At 37.0% G+C, this 18,312-nt stretch overlaps 1 protein-coding gene across 3 annotated transcripts in view; it reads right to left on the bottom strand.

The window, feature by feature from the left end:
• The window catches only part of LOC110461982, a 75,814-nt gene that overhangs the window by 34,374 nt on the left and 23,128 nt on the right, over positions 1 to 18,312 (bottom strand). For all 3 annotated transcript variants that reach the window (XM_021515739.1, XM_021515737.1, XM_021515740.1), the window contains exons 6-15: positions 16,024 to 16,082; positions 15,515 to 15,751; positions 12,826 to 13,038; positions 11,198 to 11,240; positions 9,814 to 9,880; positions 9,323 to 9,402; positions 5,749 to 5,812; positions 4,499 to 4,635; positions 2,836 to 2,893; positions 929 to 1,054 (exon numbers count right to left, since the gene is read on the bottom strand). In XM_021515739.1, the coding sequence (XP_021371414.1) occupies positions 929 to 1,054; positions 2,836 to 2,893; positions 4,499 to 4,635; positions 5,749 to 5,812; positions 9,323 to 9,402; positions 9,814 to 9,880; positions 11,198 to 11,240; positions 12,826 to 13,038; positions 15,515 to 15,751; positions 16,024 to 16,082 (1,084 nt within the window). The remainder of the gene's footprint in view (positions 1 to 928; positions 1,055 to 2,835; positions 2,894 to 4,498; positions 4,636 to 5,748; positions 5,813 to 9,322; positions 9,403 to 9,813; positions 9,881 to 11,197; positions 11,241 to 12,825; positions 13,039 to 15,514; positions 15,752 to 16,023; positions 16,083 to 18,312) is intronic.

Raw genomic sequence — 18,312 nt, 5'->3', positions numbered from 1 at the left:
TATTGGAAATGTGTACTGAGGGAGATCTCAGACTCCCACCCTTATTGGAAATGTGTACTGACGGAGATCTCAGACTACCACCCTAATTGGAAATGTGTACTGAGGGAGATCTCAGACTCCCACCCTTATTGGAAATGTGTACTGAGGGAGATCTCAGACTCCCACCCTTATTGGAAATGTGTACAGACGGAGATCTCAGACTACCACCCTTATTGGAAATGTGTACTGAGGGAGATCTCGCACTCCCACCCTTATTGGAAATGTGTACTGACGGAGATCTCAGACTCCCACCCTTATTGGAAAAGTGTACTGAGGGAGATCTCAGACTCCCACCCTTATTGGAAATGTGTACAGACGGAGATCTCAGACTCCCACCCTTATTGGAAAAGTGTACTGAGGGAGATCTCAGACTCCCACCCTTATTGGAAAAGTGTACTGAGGGAGATCTCAGACTCCCACCCTTATTGGAAAAGTGTACTGAGGGAGATCTCAGACTCCCACCCTTATTGGAAATGTGTACTGAGGGAGATCTCAGACTTCCACCCTTATTGGAAATGTGTACTGACGGAGATCTCAGACTCCCTCATTGGAGGTTTCAGATGTTCATGTCTATGCACTCTCTGGACCTTCTGCTCATGCAAAAAAAATCCTGTGTTGAATTTGGCCTCATATTTTATCCTAAATTGCATTAAAATGTGGTCAATACTTTTTGTCCCATTTTAAATTCACTGTCTCATAATAAATCTGTTTTACAGTGTGATAACGATAAATGTTGGATATCTTTTAGTTTTGCATTTTTTGGTAACAGTTGTATTTACAGTTTTTGAAGGGATATTACACAAATCACTTGTATAATGAATACAGTAGAATATTGACACAAACCATGGGTATAACGTGTGAGGTAAAATAACAAAAAATCTTTAATTACATTGTGCCCAAGTGGTAAAAATCATCTTTCTTCCTTCTCCAAACCAGGAAGCTTCCATCTCGACGTCCTGTTTTCTTCAAAATCCCATCAGCAGCCCCTAGTTTCATGTCACGTGGGTAGAACCAGCTATAATTTAAAAGAGATATTTTACTTTTAAGGGGCTATTTAGTCAAATGACACCCTAAATATCTATATAGTACTCCACTGAAAATATATAACTTCTAACATGAGTATTCAATTTTGTAACAAGATTATAAAACAAGAGGCCCAGAGGGCCTGTATCGCTCACCTGCTCCTTTTGTAACATGAACTGACATATATATAGGTAACTTCAGACCAAATTTGGTAACTAGAACACAAGACATTTTAACATCTTTTAAACGTTTTTTAAGATATTGTTGTTTGAAATTCAAGTGAAATTTCAATTTTAAAGCTTTTAACCCACATTGACCTTTAACTCCAGCTAGCACTGACAGTTGACCTTTGACCTCATTACTGTGATAAAGGAAAAAGATTCACACAGCTTTATGTTTTATGACTAGTCCAAATTGTTCTTAGGATATTGTTGTTTGAAGTTTTTAACATATTTGATCCCTGTGTCCTTGAAACTAGGTCAAGGTCACTTTTATGAGGAAACTTTATAGCACTCCATCCCAGGTACCAACTTGCCAAATATCATGACCCTGGGCCTTATTGAACTTAAGAAGAAAATTGTTAAAGCTTTTAACCCATGTTGACCTTTGACCTCATTACTGTAATTAAGAAAAGGATTCGCACTGCTTCTACATATTATACTCAAGTATCATGACTCTAGTCCAAATGGTTCATAGGATATTGTTGTTTGAAGTTTTTACCATATTTGACCTCTGTGACCTTGAAAGTAGGTCAAGCTTATAGTTTATAGTCTTCCAACCCAGCATGCTTCTAGCAAAATATCATTACCCTGGACCTTTTGGTTATAAAGAACAAGTCATTGAAGTATTTAAACATATATTGACCACTGTGACCTTGAATACTGGCGAAGGTCATTCATTTGAACAAAATTGATAGTCCTTCATCCCAGCATGTAAATGGCCAAATATCATAACCCCTGGCCTTTTGCTTAGTAAGAAGTCGTTTAAAGGTTTTTAACATATTTTACCCCTGTAACCTTGAATATATGTCAAGGTCATTCATTTGAACAAACTTGGTAGTCCTTCATACCAGCATGTTACTGGCATTATCCTCGGCATCTTGGTTATTCAGAAGAAGTTGTTTAAAGGTTTAAAACATTTTTGACCCCTGTTACCTTGAAAAAAGATGAAGGTCATTCATTTGAACAAACTTTGTAGCCCTTCATCCCAGCATGCTACTAGCCAAATATCATCACCCTAGGCCTCTTGGTTATTTAAAAGAAGTTCTTTTAAAGATTTTTAACATATTCAACCCTTGTGACCTTGAATATAAGCAAAGGTCATTCATTTGAACAAACTTGGTATCCCTTCATCCGAGCATGTTACTGGCAAAATATCATCACCTTATACCTCTTGGTTATTCAGAAGTTGTTAAAAAGAAATTTGCAGTAGTCCTTTTCTCCAGCATGCTACTGGCCAAATATCATCATCATCTCAGGCATTTTGGTTATTCAGAAGAAGTTGTATGACAGGTTTTTAACATATTTGACCACTGTAACCATGAAAACGGGGTCAAGTTCATTCATTTGAACAAACTTGGTAGTCCTTCATCCCAGCATGCTACAGGTCCAATATCAGTACCCTGGGCCTTTTGGTTATTGAGAAGAAGTTGTTTAAAGTAAAATATTGACGCTGGAGGACGGACGGACGAAGAACGGACACCGTACCACGGCATAAGGAGAGGTGAGCTAAAATTGTAAGCTAACAAAGAAAATATCAATACAAACAACATACCTCAAGCAATATCTTGGATCAAAGATGTGCTGTTGATTTAAAATATTGTCAATGATTTCTGAAAAGACAATTGAAGAAATAAAGAGTCATTTCTTAGTTATTTCAAGGCTAAAAAATATTTTTGAACACCACTAGTTAATTGGGTTAATAGTTTCCATTTTTTTTTCAATTCTTGTGCAAATTCCACTTACCCAATATTATTATAAAAGATAAGCAATATCAAATTTTGACTATTGACTAGCAGTTTTACGACATCTCGCCATTCCGTGTTTATGAACATCTTTCATGAGTAGACTAGCATAAAATCGGTAAAAATAATTTATGATAAGGCTTCAAACTGTAAAGTGTGCGGACAGTCAAAACCATGTTGTTTATAATAAAAATCAAACTTCATCAATGTTGATCAACAGTATTCTGTACATACACCCAAACAGACGACAGTGGAAACAGTAAAATTGGTCACAAAGCGTGGTCATGCATAAAAGAGTTCCAAAGTTAAAATCACAACCTAGGATAGCTTCTTGGTTTAATGTTTTTTACAAGAGCTAGTATGGCTTTGAAAGTCGATCAAGAGATTTAAGAACAAAACGATAATTGCTGTTGATTACGTCGAGTTGAGGAGGTGTCAGGTGTCACATTTGGCTTTAATGAATCAACGTGTTACATGGATGATATAATCTGTTTGTGTGTGCTTTCATTTCCAGAATCAACTATGCGTACGCTCCATTACAGTGATTTGTTTAAGACTTGCGCACTTTAATTTCTGCATTGTATAGTACGAGGTAGGAGACAGCGGGATAGTTCGATTTTTAAATGTAACACTTCAGAAGTAAAACTTGACGGACTTGCAAATACAAATGTAGACCTGGAAAGACTTTGCCAAGATCTAGACTAGCCAAAAACAACAATTTAATAACTAGACCCGTCCATATTTAATAACGAATTCACAATGTGGTCCAAACGTTTTGATTGCGCTAAATGAAAGTACATTTTTCAGGAAATAACTACTCTATTTTTGTTAGTGTGTTTATTGTAAAATAACATACCTGTATTTGTTATATTGATTACGTATATCATTCATCGATTGATTACAAGCATTGGCTATTAATAAAATCAACAACTGCTAGTGCTTTGTCCAAACAGCAAATTTCATACCAAATTTATGAACCTGCATAACTCGAATACTCAGATAACACAAAGTTTTTCCACGACCCTGTCGACTTCGAGATAAAGAGGTTCGACTATAATCTATAAGGTGAACTGTCATTCAAAATAATCTACCAGGTGAACTGTCGTTTAAAATAATATATCAAGTGCAATGTCATTCAAAACTATATATCAAGTGCAATGTCATTCAAAATAATCTACCAGGTGAACTCATTCAAAATCATCTACCAGGTGAACAGTCATTCAAAATAATCTACCAGGTGCACTGTCAATTAAAATCCATCAAGTGCACTGTCATTCAAAAAACTCTACCTGGTAAACTGTCATTTAAAATAATCTACAAGGTGGAATATCATTCAAAATAATCTACCAGTTGAACTGTCATTCAAAATAATATATCAAGTGCACTGTCAATAGCAGGTTAAAACAGTCACTTATCATCCCTGTGTTATGATATATATTTATCATTCTATGCAGAATTTTGTTACAGACTCACCGTTTCCTATAAGGAAGGGTAAATATAAAGAGACATCGGGCAGTAAGTATCCTTCCCTTACTTTGTCCAGTAGTGCATAAGCTTGTATAAATTCCTCAATATGTACTTGATTATAATCAGTTTTGTGGAGAACTTCCCTACAAAGAACAAAACAAACTTGTTAACTTAACTCATACACACCAAAGTTTTAGAGGAGAGAGATTTATCATACCATGTCATGTCGGTGTTTGTGTTACAAAGGCAAGGTCCAGTAATTTGTGAATCAAACAAGCTGAGACCAACATCAACACATACCTATGTAGCATGTCATGAACAGTAAAACACTTAATGTTAGATTGCCTTGAACTTCAGCAAACACGGGAAACATTGTTATGATAATGTAACAAATCTCAAATCTCTTTTTAAAACAGTAAGTGTCGCTATCATTCTAAACTACCAGATAACTGTTGATCAGAGAGATATCAGTAATCATAGCCACTTTTACTGTTCAGTTGACACGTCTTTTATCCCTTTGTTTGTTTGATAACATTTCCTTTAGCGGCGTGTAATCAACATTTTATTGGTCCTTATAAGTACCTCTTGTTCCCTGATGGGCCATTAAGAATGTAGTCATGATAATAATCAAACAATTTAAGTTCTTAGCTATAAAGAAATGAGAAAAGATATATATTAAGTTTGTTGGGAACCAGGGATTAATGCAGGATTAGAAAGTTATACCCTTTTTTTGAAGAAGGGGTAAATATGCGCTATAGGAACATGACTCATCCAGCAATGGAGTAGGCCAGAGCCAGGGGGAGAAAACAAGAGGGGGTAGGCCAGAGCCAGGGGGAGAGAACAAGAAGGGGGCAGGCCAGAGCCAGGGGGAGAGAACAAGAGGGGGTAGGCCAGAGCCAGGGGGAGAGAACAAGAAGGGAGTAGGCCAGAGCCAGGGGGAGAGAACAAGAGGGGGTAGGCCAGGGCCAGGGGGAGAGAACAAGAAGGGGGCAGGCCAGAGCTAAGGGGAGAGAACAAGAGGGGGGTAGTGACAACATGAACACTGGGAAAATGAGATAAATCACTCAGTTGTCGAACTAAAGGAAAATAAAAACAAAATGGAACAAAGACAGATATTCATTTGGTAGTATTTTAGTTACTGGTACAAGTCGGGGAACTTTTAAGCTGAAATAGGGGGAAATAATGCCAAAATTGGAGAGGGGAATTGACCCATATTTAGCCATAAAAAAGGTCTGTATATATCTGTGGGTACTTACATGATTTGCTGGACAGCATAGATGCACACACCTGTCTGCAGCAGAATACTTGACAGACATTTCCCTATAGAACACAAACACATCACATGCATTCTCAACATGTTTATTCTGATTATATGAACTAGACAGGAAGTTAGAATGTTCCTACTGTAGCTTGAGAGTGTCTTAGCCATCTCATTACCTTATTGAACCAATAATAGCAAAACAATTGGTTAAAGCAAATAACGGAACGTTTTATGAAGATTTGTTAAAATTTGGTGAAATTGAGCAGTAATAAATATCTTGGACAATCAAATGATACTGGTGACCATATCAGATTTTGAAATCAATCTCACAAAAAACAGAATTTGTTTAGAATCAAGAAGGCAATATTTATTCATATCAGGTTTAATTACCACTGGTTTTAATGAAAATTGAGAAGAGGCAATAAATATGTCAAAAAATCAGGCCAAGGCCATAACATTGGTTAACTCTGGCGTGTAGGAACTGGAGAAGAACTTAAAGTGTTTGCCTAATTTCCCCAACGGGTCCTGCCCCTCTGGCAAAGCTTCCATTCCCCTTATATAATTATCATGTAGTCTTTAAACCCCTCCTCCCCCTTATTATCTCCGTCTCCTTATAACTTCATCCTCAGCTAGGGGGAAAAGATCTTCATTTACAAAGCATTTATGTAACATTGAATTATTTTGGTCCAAGGATGCTTCATACAGAATTACAGTTGTATAGCGTGCGCACACTGTGCATACATCGTTCACACACCGTCCGCACATCGTCCACACATGGTGCGCACAACTGTGCGATTTAGCAATTGTTCGCCCCGTTGTGCGCTTCTCTCCGCACAACTGTGCGTTTTGGTATCATTTGTAGATCAAAACTACGGAATGACAAAAATACGGAAGGCTTGTATGAGATAATGTACGCTGTGTATATATCTGTAATTTCTCATCACAATAATCAAGATTATACAATTTCACAATGCGTGTTACACAGTATTACAGCGACCATTAGGCTGTCAAGAATGGGTTTGGCTCCAAGGTAACAGAACAGGTAAATAACAATTTGATGAGTGTCCGGAGTTTTACCTGACCAGTGCCTGACACACAGAGTTGATATGCGATACCGTTTGACCGTAATGAATAGTATTTATTATTTGCATTCGTTTGCCTATAGCTTCCCTTCACCTGGATTTGCACATCCCCGGCCTTACCCGACGAGTTACGTAAGTGCCCCAGGCGGGGAGAAAACTACGGTCCAGGTACATGTACAAAGTGGTTATGTTTACATGGATACGGGATTGTGTTGTAATTTTACATGTGTCGATTAAGTTTGTTAAAAAACACGGAAAATACAATTTCTAAATATAAGAATGTATAGACAGAAAGATAAGTTTATAGATGTTGCTAGAATATAGAAACATACGTAAACATCAAGTTTATATGTTTAAACATGAAACCGTATATACTGTTGAGGCATTCCTCAATTTACACCAACCTATATTGTTATCGCACAACGTCCGTCCATCGTGCGCACATATGTGCGTAAGCAATGATCGTCCAGCTTTTTATCGTTCGCCCATCGTGCACACACCGTTCACACACCGTTCACACACCGTGCACACATCGTGCGCACACCGCACATCGTGTAACGTTGTGCGATCCCACAACTGTACATCAAAATTCCTGTCCCTTAACACTTTACGAAAATGTATAACTTGCAATTCCCGGTTCTTGCCCCAATCATACCCAATCAATTCCCCGTTCCTGCCCCAATTATACCAAATCAATTCACGGTTCTTGCCCCAATCATTCCCAATCAATTCCCTGTTCTTGACCCACTCATACCCAATCAATGCCCTGTTCTTGCCCCAATTATACCAAATCAATTCACGGTTCTTGCCCCAATCATAACTTGCAATTCCCGGTTCTTGCCCCAATCATTCCCAATCAATTACAACTCTGTTCCTGCCCCAATCAAACCAAATCAATTCCCTGTTCCTGCCCAAATCATACCCAATCAATGCCCTGTTCTTGCCCCAATTATACCAAATCAATTCCCGGTTCTTGACCCAATAATACCCAATCAATTCCCCGTTCCTGCCCCAATTATCCCAAATCAATTCCCGGTTCTTGCCACAATCATACCCAATCAAATACAACTCTGTTCCTGCCCCAATCATTCCCAATCAATCCCCTGTTCTTGCCCCACTCATCCCCAATCAATTCCCTGCTCCTGCCCCAATCATACCAAATCAATTTCCTGTTCCTGCCCCAATCATCCCCAATCAAATACAACTCTGTTCCTGCCCCAATCATACCAAATCAATTTCCTGTTCCTGCCCCAATCAAACCCAATCAATCCCCTGTTCTTGCCCCACTCATACCCAATCAATGCCCTGTTCCTGCCCCAACCATACCCAATCAATTCCATGTTCTTGCCCCAATCAAGCAATGATCGTCCAGCTTTTTATCGTTCGCCCATCGTGCACACACCGTTCACACACCGTGCACACATCGTGCGCACACCGCACATCGTGTAACGTTGTGCGATCCCACAACTGGACATCAAAATTCCTGTCCCTTAACACTTTCCGAAAATGTATAACTTGCAATTCCCGGTTCTTGCCCCAATCATCCCCAATCAAATACAACTCTGTTCCTGCCCCAATCAGACCCAATCAATTCCCTGTCCTTGCCCTAATCATACCCAATCACTTCCCTGTTCCTGCCCCGATCATACCCAATCAATTACCTGTTCTTGCCCAAATCATACCCAATCAATTTCCTGTTCCTGCCCCAATTATCCCAAATCAATTCCCGGTTCTTGCCACAATCATACCCAATCAAATACAACTCTGTTCCTGCCCCAATCACACCCAATCAATTCCCTGGTCCGGCCCCAATCAGACCCAATCAATTCCCTGTCCCTGCCCCAATCACACCCAATCAATTCCCTGTACCTGCCCCAATTATACCAAATCAATTCACGGTTCTTGCCCCAATCATACCCACTCAATTCCCTGTTCTTGCCTTAATCATACCCAATCAATCCCCTGTTCTTGCCCCACTAATACCCAATCAATTCCCGGTTCCTGCCCCAATCAGACCCAATCAATTCCCTGTGCTTGCCCCAATCATACCCACTCAATTCCCTGTTCTTGACCCACTCATACCCAATCAATGCCCTGTTCCTGCCCCAACCATACCCAATCAATTCCATGTTCTTGCCCCAATCATTCCCAATCAATTCCCTGTACCTGCCCCAATTATACCAAATCAATTCCCGGTTCTTGCCCCAATAATACCCAATCAATTCCCCGTTCCTGCCCCAATTATACCAAATCAATTCACGGTTCTTGCCCCAATCATACCCAATCAATTCCCTGTTCCTGCCCCAATTATACCAAATCAATTCCCGGTTCTTGCCCCAATCATACCCAATCAAATACAACTGCCAGGGGTACCATACCCTTTATTGGTACAAAATTTAATTCTCTTGGCCCAAAGGCCTCAGGAGGAGGAGGAGGGGGGTAATCATATAATCTATAAGACATCAGATATACATGTATGTCACCTACCTGTCATGGAATAAGCGGTATTTTTGCCTGCATATTCCATAAAAATCTTTTCATATTCCAACCTTTTTTCCACAGATGCGCTGAAAAGTATTAAAATTACAACATTATATTTTCCCTAAACAACAAGCAATCCTGTCAAGTTTTAGAATCCAAATGCAGGTGAAGCTGAACGAAAATACAGGTCATACATGTAGCACTATCAATGCAGGTCATCACACGAAAGGAGATGACTTCATATTTTGCTTTTTAGGCATTGATTTTAGTTTATACTTTGCATGCTTTTCTTACATTTTAAATTATGAAACAGGTTTGACTGCATACTTGATCCAATGACCTTCATATAGGGGGTCAAGGTCATTTAGTAACAAAGTTGTCCACCCCTAGGAAGGTACAGGCCCAAATATCAAGTTTACACCTTATAATTTATTTATTTTTAAAAGACATTTAAAGAAACGTTGATAAAGAAACGTTGATAAAGACAATAATCTTACCAGGACGTCCCACTGGTAAAGAACCCTTTCCGCTCAACGGTTTTAGATGCTGTACTCCTAGGCTTTTCTAAATGTAAGGAAATTTGATGATATACTTTGAACCTTCCATGTACGTAATTGTAAAATGTAATATTACTTGTTAAATGGTAAAACTGTCCAATGTTCTTCATATTTGCTCAATAGGTTTTCAAAATTCTATTTTAGAAGTAAATATTTAGTTCATGTATCATAGCCGGAGGTGAGCCCCTCCCTTTGTACAATCTGGAATCCCCACCACCTTGGGATGGTTAAACTCTTATCAATGGTTAAGATGAAGAAGTCGTTTGCAGAAATTGTTGAAGGACGGATGTAGGACAGGTGATGGACACTAGGGTATGGCATATGCTCACCTTTGGACCAGGTAAGCTAATAACAAATGCATATTTAAACATTTAAACATATTTTATTGATATAATCAAATGGATTGGGCACAAGTTATAACACCTTAAAGGTGTGGGGTTCTATAAGGTGTTATAACTTGTGCCCAATCCATTTGATTATACATTTTTATCAATAAAATATGTTTAAATCAACAAATGCAGATAACAATGCTTTGCATTTGCTTCAGTTTTATGATTTGTATCTTATTTTAAGGAAAATATACTCACAATACTCTGTAACTTATCATCTGTATATATTATATGTTGTACAGGGCCATATTGTAAACTAGACAAACATCTAAATGTGTTACTCTGTCTAAATAAAGAGAGGATCTCACATGAGTGTTCATGTCATATTGAAATTTATCAAACAAGTTCAATAATTTGACACAAATGTATAATTTAATTTATTGAACTAGATTAATCAATTCAATATGACATTTATACGAATGTAAGAATCTATTTATGACACATTTCATAATCTGAAAAAAAAATATTTAAACACAATAATGTGTTGTCAGCTGTCTCTATATAAGTAAAAACCAAAGTACTCCGATCATAGTATTGCCGTTGCATGTAATGAAAGTTGTTCTACTTTTTTTTTTAATAATGAACCGTCTTAAATGCAATGAAAATGATAATGATAGAATAACAGTAAATGGGTTAAGTTCCCACGATTTCGACCAATCGCAGCATCTTTAGGTTTTGTTACATGTGTGCAATACCATATTTATGACATGGGCGCTTAAAATTGTAAAATGGGTCAGTTATGTGATAATATACAATTATGGACTTCAGATGAGGTCTATCCCTGATTTACGAACCTGGTCTGAACAATAATCACTTCGGCCGTAGTGAATATTGTTCAGACTAGGTTCGTAAATCAGGGACAAGTCCACAGTTGTATATATAACATTTTTTGGCTTATAAAAAGTAATATCCCTTTCTCAGTTTTTTTAACTTACCATCTGCTAAATCCAGATGCCTCTGCTCGGCTTCTTTGAATACCTGTTAACAAGTAAATGCAGTCAGTGTATATAGATACAGGAGGCCCACAGGGCCTGTATCGCTCACCTGGATATTTAAGCAAAATATTGAATAAATATTATACTATACTACAAATATTACCAAATATTGGCCCTGTCTCTCAGCAACACCCTTATTACCGTATTGGCTCTGTCTCTCAGCAACACCCTTACCGTATTGGGTCCCATTCTCCTGTCCCCATTGGGATGGGGCATGGTTTATACAACATTGAATCATGTTGGCCCAATAATACTTTATATCAAACTAGATAAAGATAAAGCTATATGATAAAGTAGGTAAAGGTCATTTTCATTCACAAACTTTGTTGGGCTCAATCTAAGGAATTCAAAGCTACTTGTTAAATATCACGACTCCATGCCTTTCACTTCTTCAAAAGAAGCTGTTTTCAGTTTTTGCAACCCTTCGCAAACATTGTCGGGCTCAATCCCAAGAAGCAACCAGCCAAATAATATGATTCTATGCATTTAGATTATTCGGAAGAAGTCGTTTGATAAGTTTGACATATTTGACCCCTGTGAGCTTGAAAAGTGGGTCAAGGCAATTTTCATTTTCAAATTTTGTTGGACTTTTACCAACGAAGCTACCAGCCACCTATTAAGATTGTATACCTTTCAGTTCTTCAGAAGGAGTAATTTTTAAGTATTTGACACTTTTGAGCCCTGTGACCTTGAAAGGTCAAGGTCATTTTCATTCTCAAACTTTGTTCAGCTCTTACCAACGAAGCTACCAGCCACATATTAAGATTCTATACCTTTCAGTTCTTCAGAAAAAGTCGTTTTAATTATTTGACAACTGTGACCTTGGAGGTAGGTCAAGGTCATTGTTGTTCTCAAACTTTGTTGGCGTTTAACCAACAAAGCTATCACCTATATATCATGACTCTAGCTAGGCCTGTCCATTCCTCAGAAGTTGTTCAAAGGAAAAGTTGTGGACGATGGACGGACGGACGGACGACAGATGCATGCTGCACCATGGCATAAGCTCACTCGGACAGGTGAGCTAATAATAAGGAGATACTCGATACAGTTGTATATATATTTTTTCTACACTTCTCTTTGTCCATCTGTCTACAAAGTATTATGCATTGTTAAAACAAGAGTACCGAAGGGCGGCACTAAGTAATTTTTAAGTTTGGGAATTGACCAATTCTAATCAGAGCACACTATGCTTATGTATGCACAGATTTTGATTAATTTTAAACTTTAACCCAATTACAAGTCTTCATATAATGTACATGCACACCAAGTTTTATCAAAATCAAACAATATTTATGAAAGTTATCTTGCAGAAACAAAAGTTCATTAATTGACCAATTAGACCACAGTAGTTTAATTAAGCGAAGATTTTGATCATGTTCAAAATTAGCCTCAGTTTTTGTATGATGAACATGCATTCCAAGTTTCATCAAATTGAACTATATTTAAGTAAGTTATCTTGCAGAAACCAAATAAAATTCTGGAGGCCTATTTAGGAAATCAGGTCAAAATTCGCCTGGCAAACAAAGTGTCATTTTGTATTTTTAGTTTTAAACTACCAAAATACTTACACAAAGTGATGCCTTGTCATGTCGGTGAATAACAAGAAATACATCTTCAAGTGATTTTCTGCTTGGAAAGTTTGCAAGGGCTTCAAACAGAACATTAGCTATGTCGATTTTTTGATATCCAAGTGCACCCGTTCCAAACGACGGGAATGATATAGACTTTGCCCCATGGTCACAAGCTGTCTGCAGACAATCATTGATGAATTTGTGTACAGCCTAGAAAACATGCATCAAACAAGTCTGAGTAAAGATTGTTTGTAAAGAGACTTGTACTTATAATAATAACATGTGGAAGATCAACATGTAAAGTCTACAATTACCATGTTTTTATTGTTCTTTATAATTCTTTTCTTTCAAATAAAAGTTTCATTTTTATACATTTATGTCCTGATATCTAACTTCAAGAAATGTATTTGATATTTTGAGGTTCTACATCCCGAACTGTGACTAATACAATAGATCACCCCTGTGTAATGTTCAAAGAAATGCCAACTTGATGGCAAGATTTTGAGGTTTAACAATACTTAGGGGTTACTCTCATTTCTATTCTCCGCACCCCTGGAATATGTCATAACAAAATTGAAGGCTTAGAGTACATGTGCGCCACATTGTGGATGAGACGAAAAAACTGGTTTGATTGTTTGACGTACATCAGAAGAATCTGTCAGCCTGTGAAGGCTAAATTGACTGGCTTTGAAGTTGGGTGTTGCTTCTACTTAATCTTTAAAGGACACGTTTGATTTTTTTTAACTGAAACCAATCAAATCGCTAGCCACATGCTTTCAACTTTGCTAGGACACATTCCGGGGGTGCAGAGAGTGAACGTGATTGTAATACAGTACATTTCACCTAATATCACGTCTGTTTATGTCACTTTTCGGTTATTATCATGTTTTTTTGATGCACCGTTTTTCCTGCTATATAATCTATGCAATTCAATTCTTTTATTATCACCAGTTTTTATGTTGATTTCTCTTAATATCACTTTATTTTGGCCACTGTCCCAAAAAAAATACAGGTAAATGGTGGTAATGATTCATGATAAATGCCCTGGGGACCTTCTGTCACACCCTGGACGCATTATGTAAACAATGCCTTGACCTAACAGGGTATTTTTTACACCTGACTGACTGTCAAACAATAGGTTACACCTGGCTGACTGTTAAACAATAGGTTGACTTACATACTTGTTAACATGATATTCACCTGTGATTGGGGAGCTAGGGCAGTCTAACATCTGTAAACTTTTCTAATGCCAAGTGTGATGTATTCTTTCAACTAATTATAACATGTGTAACTATCTTCGATTACACACTTGCAGCAAATATCTAAGGAAATTAACCCATAAAAAGATGTTACTAGAGAAAGAACAGTATATATATCAAGATATAGGTAAATATTTACCAAGTCTCATGTTTACAATTGAATTTGATGCAGAATACCAGCCAAACACTTGTATGCCTACATCACTACTGCAGTAAACAATCATAATTACAATCGTACTGATCGTCATTTTGCTACTTAACAATATGAAATGTAACTGCGTACTGAAATGAAATACAAATAATAATTTTTTTTCTATACTTATATCTATATTTCAACTAGGGTATAGAACAAGGTAAGTTACAAAATATCAATCTTCTTCATAGAGCCACATCACTTAGGCATTTGCCTAAGTTCACTTCCGGTTTTGAGGGTTGAAAAACATCAGAAAATATGTATTCTGTTTATGTCATGTTTCGGTTAATATCATGTTTTTCTCTGACAAATGGGAAGTGATATTAAGAGGAATCTACTGTACCAGGTGTATCAAGGATGATCATGCTTAAACTGTCGCAAATTGAGTAAAAAGGATATTTGCGACAGTATAATCATGATCTACCGCCACAGATCACAAATTACAATAGGATTATCTCCAGTCTAATTCATATCAGGTAAAAGCCACCAAAAGAAACAACAATTTTAAGATATTTTGTGATTTTTCTTCTTCATGACGTAATCAATAATCAATTTGATGACATGTAGGAGTCATTACCGGTCACTGAGGTCATGTAGGAGTCGTTACTGGTCACTGACGTCATGTAGGAGTCATTACGTGTCACTGATGTCATGTAGGAGTCGTTACTGGTCGCTGACGTCATTAACTATGGCTTATATTATTATAAGGATGAAACACTACAAATGATGCCAAACATTAAATAATTACCAGTGAGCCGAAAGTAATGTGGAGATGGTGACATTTTCAGACTAGAAGAGCATGTCACTGTTTTCCTAGCAAAAAAGGAATGTACCAATGGAGTGTGGAATAAATAGTATCCCAACACTGTCAAATGTCACATCTGTTAACCACAAATAGTATCCCAACACTGTCAAATGTCACATCTGTCACAAATAGTATCCCAACACTGTCAAATGTCACATATGTTAACCACAAATAATATCCCAACACTGTCAGATGTCACATCTGTTAACCACAAATAGTATCCAAACACTGTCAGATGTCACATCTGTCACAAATAGTATCCCAACACTGTCAAATGTCACATCTGTTAACCACAAACAATATCCCAACACTGTCAAATGTCACATCTGTTAACCACAAATAGTATCCCAACACTGTCGAATGTCACATCTGTTAACCACAAATATATCACTTTTCGATAAGCTAAACGGTTAAAAAATGCAGACTTACATTTAAATTGCTTGGCTCTGTATACTCAGGAATAGTGCCAAAGAGCACACTGGAACATTTCAGGTCACCTTGCACTGGTATGACAACAATCTGTCCATCTTTAAGTCCATCTGGATACTTTCGGTCTAATGTCTTTTGAAGCTCTAGACCCCCAGCCAAATAAATGGATGTGGACAAAAGACCTCTAGCAAGAGATATTCTGGAAACTTGGCGAAGGGCACACACAATCATATCACTCTGAAACAGAAGAGACAAATATAATACTCACAGCAGTACTTTGTCTGACTCATGTTTTGCAATGTACTTAATTTTACGGACAATGGGCCTACAGCTTTGTGTTGAACTAAAGAGGATATATTTGGTACAGTTTGTACTTCAACATTGATACAATCATTTATGGAATTAATACTCCTGTGAGATTTAAATTTGAAAACAAGTTTCCTCGAAAATCAATGACGAAATTGTTCTAAAGTGATGACAAAGATGAGAAAGTAATCAGATAATCTTACCTCGGCCTTCTCAATGTTCCCTATCTGGATTGTCACTCTCAATCCACTCTTCTTCAAAACTGAAGATGAACATAAAGTTGAATATAAAATACAATAAAACAATGGCATACAAGGATTGAAATATGAACATTTGTGATGCTTACAAACATACAGGCATGAAGGTACATTATCTAGTTCTTGGTTTGTTTTCCAGTACATCATATACATGTATATATACAACATGCATTAAATGTGTTTGGAAATAAATAAAAAATAATATTTTGACTAGTACACTGTAGATTTATTTATTAAAATGTATATGTCGTAATCTCAGCATTTATAACAAAAACTCTAGTTAATACTAACTGACCATACCGACACCAAAACATGCACATCTTCAATCATCAAGGAATAGGTCAATTATCTTTCATGGATGGTACTTGGGTAATCTAGTGGATGACTTCTTTGTGAAAGTGTGCATTGACGTATATGGATGTATACAGGAATACATGAAATGCTCATGCATTCCTCAACTAGCTAGTTGCTTTCGTGTATGCTTTTTGCTAGTTGAAATGGTTCAGGTAGCACAGAAATATTTTCCTCGACTAATGAAACATGTGTACTATATTTGATAGCATCAATTGTCATGTGAATCAAACTTGTTTTATATGGAAATGATGCAAACTTTCAAAAGTTGTGATTCTTTCAAGTTCAGCCAGTTAAAGCAGTTGAACCAGATACCCAATAGTAGCCATAGCCCCAACGAACCATGTAAAGGGAGATAATCCAATTACAAATCGCAAAGTCTGTAATACAAACAGACGAACAACAACAACAACAACAAATTCTTATTATTTTTAGTCCAACTAGGATGACCTGTAGTGTTGACCTTTGATTTCCATATTGATGATTACAGGTAAGTTGATAAACAGATAAGGAGAAAAGTTTTTTTAACTACTGCATGCTGTGATTTATTTTTCATTGTTTTTGTGTATAAACCTTGTTAAATGCCTGTTGTTTTCTGCATGCTGTATTATATCCTGTTTTTATACGACTCTAAATAAAAATTTGTGTATCTTGTATCTTGTATATCTACATTTACATTGTGTATTACAGGTATATGTGACACTACATTTACATTGTGTGTTACTGGTAAATGTGACACTTAAACCAATTAAGGAATATTTCATGAGTCAAGAGGTTATAATGACTAAATAGTTGTCATCCCTGAGCATATTCAAATTGTATTATAACAACTACAGACAGTACTTCTGTTACCCAGGGACCAGCATCAGTAAACTCAACAAATATTAACAAATAAACCATAAACACAATATCTTCCAAATTTCTGCACTGCATGAACATTCTTGTATGAAAAATCACTATTATATCAGAAATCACTTGTAGATATGATGAACTATGGAAAACAACAGCTGACAGGATTACTGACAAATGGTCATTGTGCATGTATGATTGATGGTACACCTGAACATCAGTGAACGGGTCACCCTAATGAGTGTCCTCCGGGTAATGAGTGTCCTCCGAGTGTCCTCCGAGGTTTTTGCGCGCCCGCGAGTTCGTTATAAGATTTATTTCACTTATTTCTTCTGATTCCTAAATATTGTTCATATATCTAGGTGTGTGCAAAATTTAAGTTCGATCGTAACAGTACAAAGTACCGAAATACGTCGATAAAAATGCATATTTGGGAAGAATGAGTGTCCTCGAAGGTTTTTGCGCGCCCGCGAATTCGTTATTAGATTTTTTGCACTTTTTTCTTCTGATTCTTAACTATTGTTAACTTACCTAGGTGTGTGCAAAATATCTGGTTGATCATAACAGTAGAAAATACCGAAATACGTCAATAAATACTATTTTCAAGAGGGTGGATTGAGTGTCCACGGAGGAATGAGTGTCCACGGAGGTTTTCGCGCGCCCGAGAATTCGTTAATCAATATTTTTTACTTCTGTTTTCAGATTCATAAAGATTTTCCATTTACCAAACTGTGTGCAAAATATCAGGTCGATCATAACAGTAGAATGTACCGAAATATAAGAAATATTCTGATAAAAATATGCGAACTATTTCACAACAGGCATTACTTAAGGGAAGTAACTCGTACGGACCTAACTGTAGAACTATTAGTATTAGCCACGGGCTTTGCGACGAGGACGCAGTTCTACATAAGAGCCCATTTTATTTTATTTTATGATTTAATTTTTAACTAATTGCCATTTATTTCAAACAATTACATTATGTTTTCAATATTTTTGTATGTATTATTTCTGTCTCTAATTTTATGTTCTAAT

This window comes from Mizuhopecten yessoensis, unplaced genomic scaffold, assembly GCF_002113885.1.
Source record: "Mizuhopecten yessoensis strain PY_sf001 unplaced genomic scaffold, ASM211388v2 scaffold10713, whole genome shotgun sequence".
Classification (NCBI taxonomy): domain Eukaryota; kingdom Metazoa; phylum Mollusca; class Bivalvia; order Pectinida; family Pectinidae; genus Mizuhopecten; species Mizuhopecten yessoensis.
This window is presented reverse-complemented; position numbering and strand designations above follow the sequence as displayed.